Source organism: Rhinatrema bivittatum, chromosome 3 (genome assembly GCF_901001135.1).
Source record: "Rhinatrema bivittatum chromosome 3, aRhiBiv1.1, whole genome shotgun sequence".
Lineage (NCBI taxonomy): Eukaryota > Metazoa > Chordata > Amphibia > Gymnophiona > Rhinatrematidae > Rhinatrema > Rhinatrema bivittatum.
This window is the reverse complement of record NC_042617.1, coordinates 551,333,510-551,339,509: the sequence shown is the minus strand read 5'-3', so window position 1 is coordinate 551,339,509 and position 6,000 is coordinate 551,333,510. Positions and strand designations below refer to the sequence as shown.

At 43.7% G+C, this 6,000-nt stretch overlaps 1 protein-coding gene across 1 annotated transcript in view; it reads left to right on the top strand.

The window, feature by feature from the left end:
- The first annotated feature begins 4,243 nt into the window (after positions 1–4,243).
- Positions 4,244–6,000, top strand: part of SLC35F1 (solute carrier family 35 member F1) — an 889,467-nt gene continuing 887,710 nt past the window's right edge. The window contains exon 1 of the mRNA XM_029596434.1: positions 4,244–4,798. Within this exon, the coding sequence (XP_029452294.1) occupies positions 4,689–4,798 (110 nt within the window). The 5' untranslated portion in view covers positions 4,244–4,688. The remainder of the gene's footprint in view (positions 4,799–6,000) is intronic.

Genomic DNA, 6,000 nt, shown 5'->3' with positions numbered 1-6,000 from the left:
TTTCACTATACTACTTTGAACTTTTCTCTTTTCACTGATGTATCTGAAAAATGTTTTGTCACCTCTCTTTACCTCCTTGGCAATCCTTTCTTCCGCTTGACTTTTTGCCGTCTTGATTAATTTCTTCGGCTCCCTCAGTTCTACCAGATATTCTTCTTTGTGCTCCTCCCTTTGGGTTCTTTTATATTTCTTGAACGCTGTTCTTTTAGCCTTTATTTTGTCAGCCACCTCCTTTGAGAACCAGATAGGTTTCATTTTTCTTTTGCTTTTCTTTACTTTTCTAACATATAGATTAGTTGCCTTGGTAATTTTGCAAGAATACCCCTGAAGGGAAATTAGTTGGCAATGTGATATAACTTCCCCTCCCCATTCATTCATTCATTCATTCAATTTGCTTTATTTGACAATGCTTAATTAATTTATTTTTTTTAAATCATATGTCTTGAAACTCGAAGGCCTTCACCCAACTGTTAAATTTATCAGGTCATCCTCTTCATCTTACAGTCCCACCTTTCCCTTGCCCTGCCAGAAGCTTATCAATTCTGTATACCCGGTCCTGGGGTGGTTGAATTTAAATAATTGTTCAGAATCAAAATTACCTTGGAATAGGCTCCTCACTGTAATTGTTTTTCTTGTACACCAGTCTTGGCCCACCTTTAAAGCACACATCATCATGATAGTCTCTTGGGCCAATGTTTGTTTGTGTCCCTTTTCAGATTTTCCCTTGGTTTTCAACAGTTTAATATGTCTCCTGTTTGAATAAAGATCTGTGCAGATATGAGGTTAATGCTATCACCATAGTTTTCCTTGTCCTCAAAAGAGTTTGCCAGTGTCGCGTCCGCAGGCCTGGCCTGTATCAATATTATGGAAACTATGAGTATCACTGTATCTAAGGGTTGATAACATGTCATAACAACAGAAAATGCTGTATACTATAAAGGGGCCTCTGTTTTCTGTTTTTATTTTATTTTTCCTGGGAATTTATCAGTGATTTCTTTTTTTTTTTTTTTTTACAACAAATAAAAATGGGAGAAAATAATGAATCCTTTTTTCTCCAACTAATTTTGTCTTCCATTTTTCTTTGTTATAAAAAACACTGATAAATTCCCAGGAAAAGGATATTGTTAAATCACGATGGCTAGTGCCGCGTCTTTGATTTAAAGACATTGTTAAACCACTTAACCATTGTTGCCTTGAAACATGTTTCAGAGAACTGTTGAAAAATGATTTACCTCTATCTGTATGTAGCTTCTGAGGGGCATGCCTAATATGGCTAAATATCCTTTGAAAAGTAGGGCTGTGTAGATCCAAATGTTTTAGTTCAATAAGAAACTGAAATTGTGGGACCTCACCAGGCCCCCTCCAACTTCCAGCAATAAGCCAGGACCCTGGCCTACCTAGCTGGATTGAGCCAAGCATCCCTGGGTCTCTCGGAAACCCCCCCCCCCCTACCCTCTTAAATAAGCTTGGGACCTCTCTAGCCCCCCCTCCCCTTACTGCTTCCATGGTGTCTTGAAATCAGAAAGGGGCAAGAGTAATGCCCAATTGTTCCTGCCCCACTGGGTCTTTAAAATTGGTTCTAGCCGGCCCCGAGACTGGTGCAATAGTGGTGTCTAAATGGCATTGGTCTTAGGACCGGGTGGCACCCTTTTCTTGTATTTCCATAGAAACATTCGGCCATACAGGAAAATGGTGCCATCCAGCCCTGAGGCTGGTGCTATTTTGACATCTCATTGAAGCTACTCTCGGGGCCAGTTGGTGCCATTTTTATAGAGACGCCAATGGGAAAGGAGTGAATGGACATCACTCCTGACCCCTTTTGGCTACAACCCCACAGAAGAGGTAAATCAGGGCTGTGAAGGTGCTTGGTCCTAGCTCATTTAAGTGGGGATAGGAAGGCATTTGGAAGTACCGAGGTTGACCCCATCTGGGCTAGGCTCATCCAGCTGGGTAGGTCCTGGCCCAATTGGTTGGCAGGGGCTTGCAGAGGGTGGCATAAAGTGCACATTATTTGTTAATAGCATGCACTCTTTACCAAAACGAAAACAATGAAAAAATTTTAGGATTTTCAGACATAGTAGTGATTCATTTTCATTTGAAATTAAATGAACCAAAAATGGCATTTTTGATTCAGATTCCTTATTTATTTCAAATGAATGAGCATCCCTATTGAAAAGCTTTCAGCACTTCACAGCTGCTTTTTGCTTTTAGTCTTACTGGCCAGACGCATGTCAACAGGAAACAGTTAAAATGTACTTGCAGCTGTTGTTATAACTGGAGAAGAAGGACATGTTGACCAAATAAGCCTGCTGTTGAGCATCCATGCTTGAGATGACTGTTTTCCTTCTTCTAAAATGACCCAGCTGGTTTGAGTATAATAGAATAATCTTGGACAGTAAACCATTCAGTTGCTTGTTTTCTGCTTATGGTTTTATTAAATTGCTTCACAGCCTGAAAAAGAAGGGTCATACCTCCAAAAATGGTTTCTATAAAGGAAAAAGCTTAGGTTTGTGATCTTTTGAATTATGAGGTCTGCACTTAAAATGATAATAATAACCAGCCACCAATGTGAGATTTTTAATGTTTTTGAATTTTATTTGTACCCTGCAATTTCCAAGGAAGCAATTTTCAAAATCCTGATGATCAAGTAAGAAGTAACCAGATAATTTTACCTGGTTATCTTTAGCTAAATATTCAGTCGAAACTAACATGCTAGTTTTCAGGCTGAATGTCTCTGGCTAGAGTTAGGCCTGCCATTTGAGTAGCCAGGGTTAAGCATTTACATTTATCCAGTTAGAGCTGAAATTCCATGCTAATTGGATAAATGGAAAAAACCTGTCCTGGGAACATTCTGGCCCCATTTCTTTTCTAAAAGGCTTACTCTGTGTACCTTGCATATAGGGTGAGTGTGGAGAGGGGTGGTAGAATTTTTAACTATATAGATATATCTGGCTAACTCCTGAAGTCAGCCAAATAAATCTTTTGGAAATTCATCTCTTAGTTTTGTTGAAGGGCTTGTTCATATTTATCCCTGCAGAGTCATTAATTTATCCTGGAAGAATTATCATGGGTTTCTGGGCCAAGAGTGCTTGGAAACTGGTCCCTGTCCTCAGGTAAACTCCACTGATTAACCTACCTTTGAGACTTTAAATCTTATCCCTGATTCCTACCAAACACTAATTTTATCTTGTATGTTTGTATTCACTAGATTGTAAATTCCAGCAGAGCACAGACAGTCTCTTATGTGTGTCTGTACAGTGCTGCATAAATCTTGTAGCACTAAATAGTTTCTAGTGAAATAGTGAAAAATTGTGTGGGAGATTATTTTGATACATGGTTGTGGTATATTTTGACAGATGGGTGGGGCATAGGCAGGGCATGAATAAAGCTATCTCCATTCATTATCGATGGTGGGGTGGGTAAAATCAGGATGGGCAAAGGTGGGGTTTCATTTAACAGTCTCCAAACACCTCTGGAGGAGTATGCAAAGCCTTGAGGATAAGTTATTCTGTGAAGGTCACTACCTGTTATATAGCACTGGCTTAGGAGCTGGAGTTGAGCAGCTGAAATTTTGAAAATGACAAGATATTGTGGGTAATTTTCAGTAAGCTAGAGCCAGGTGCAAGGTACAGCAAGTACTTTCCTACCAGATTAATTTGCTGTGAAATTTCAGAGAGAATATGTAGATTGAAATTTCATGTAAAGTTTATGCGGCTGCAAAAGTGGCCATGTTCTTTGCACCTGCTATTTGTGCAGGTGGAAGAACAAGGGCAAAACATACATTTGAAAATACAATGTTACCGCATAATTTACTCCCCCGGCTATAACGCTCCAGGGAGCACCTCTTTTTTAAAAAAATGCAATTAAAAGTGTGCAGGTGTTGCAAAGTATGCAGATATTTTTAGCCATTCTGAAATGCTGAGTTTTCACCCCTGAGGAGGAGGAGAATCTGGCTAACCCGGTGAGTCACCTAGCTGGATCCCTTGGATACACTTCATCCAACTCCCTCTCCTCGGGAAACCGGCAGCCAGCTCGCTTGCCGCTGTCCACCGGGTGGGTGGTACTGAATCCGATACCGTTCTTCCCAGTCAAAGCCCATGCAAAAACTACAACTCCCGGCAGCCAAAGGGCGAGGGAGGGGGGCGAGAGAGAGCGAGGTGGGCGGCGCCCTGGAAAACTGGAGCTAGGGCTGCTTATTCCCACGGGCTCTGCATTCCTGAGCTGGCTCCCCGGGGCTGCCCCTGCCCGGCATTCATTCACTGCCCTGTGGATATATATGTGTGGTGTGTGTCTCTCTCTCCGTCTCGCAGCCGGCTGCACTCATTCCCACACACACTGCACTGCCGCCGGGCTGCGGAAAGCACCTGCCAGCCTCGGCACATCCCTCCAGAGAGGCGAAATCGAAAAAAAAAAAAAAAGGGAGAGGGGGGCAGGGGTAGAGGCAGCCGGTGGCATGGCAGAGGGAGGCTACTGAGAGCCCGGACGCCCCCCCCCCCCCCCCCCCATTCATGTCCGCGTGCCCTCCAGGGCAGCCCCCTCCCCCCTGCTCGTCGCTGGGGTGTCGGATCTGAGCCTTGCACTCGTTCCTGCCGCGGCGCCGGCTACCTTCGCCTCTTCTCTGGGTTTTCCTCACCTCCCCGGCCGGGCGGCGCACGATGTGCCCTGCCTTCTGATCCCCAGGACTCGCCATGATCCCCGAGCAGCCGAACCATGTTGTCTCGACCATTGAGAACCTTCCTGCCGAGAGCATCTCCGTCTCCCCCACCCTGCTGCAGAGGATGAAGAAGGTGTTTAACAGGTGAGAGCGGCCGCCGGGCTCAGGGAGGGGGAGGGGGGGGGCACCTCAGCCCCCTCCCCCATACTGTGCGCTTCTTTGTCTGCAGGAACTGATCAGGAAACTTTTAAGCTGGGTGGGTTTGATGGTTGGGGAGGGGGGAGCTGAAGTGCAGGGCTCGATCAGCGCCCGAAGAATTAGAGGAGACTTCTTGCTCCTGAACTGTTAGTGAGGAGGATGATGATGACGACGGTTGGATTTTGGAAATGTCCTTTCCCGTTGTTGCTGTTGTTGTTACATGTGCTCATTTTTTTTTGGGTCGTGTGCGTGCACATTGTGGTGTGGCGATAGGCAGGTGCCCTTTTTAACTCGGTTTCTGGAGTTTGCTACCCACAGTGATGGTGGCAGGGCTGGTAATGGGGGGCTTGCATTTATTGTGTTCCGGGGATACTCGCTCTCCGAGCAGGACAAGTCCCTTTCGTGGTAAAGCGATCGGTTTGTCTGGATTTTATAGCGTCAAAGAAATGTAAAGAGAAAGTCTGCAACACTCGATTGTTGTAAAATTAAAATATCTGATATGGAAAACTTGTGAACCAGTGGCTTTCTTGTTAAGACTCAGCATAAAGCAGACTGAGTTGATCACCAATGCTCATTAGTAGTGAAAGGGGAATTGATGACAGAGGATTAACCGTTCAGACTCTTGCTGAGATAAGACAGGATGGTCGTAACCATTGTTTAAATGCTAAAAACGTTTGCGCTAATTTTTATTTGGGCTTAAACGTGCTGCTGCTCTAATGTGAAAAGGGCCTCCAAGGAATTTTGCTATTCAGAAAAAAATGTCAAAAGATAGCAAGCTTTGATGTTTTAAATATAATTTTACAGAAGAACTGTGAAATTATTCCAGGCTTTGTGTCTTGGGCACTACTTTTCTACTGTAATAGGTAGGAAACCCCCATTATGATTCATATTCTTCTCAGCAGACTTGAGTTCTCTTTAATAGGCAGGTGTGTTTGCAAACAGAAGAATGATAAAATTGTCATAGTTGGGTGATATTTTTGTTCATCATTTGCATGTCTGTGTACATGCGCCTTCTGGTGCTGGTCAAACATAGAATAAATGAATTTTGATCTTTCCAAAACCTTGAAATGAATATAAGCTAAATTTAGTTACCAGCTGGCTCCAGATTCACCTGACAGTTCTGATCCAGCCCAGGGTTTACCCCACTG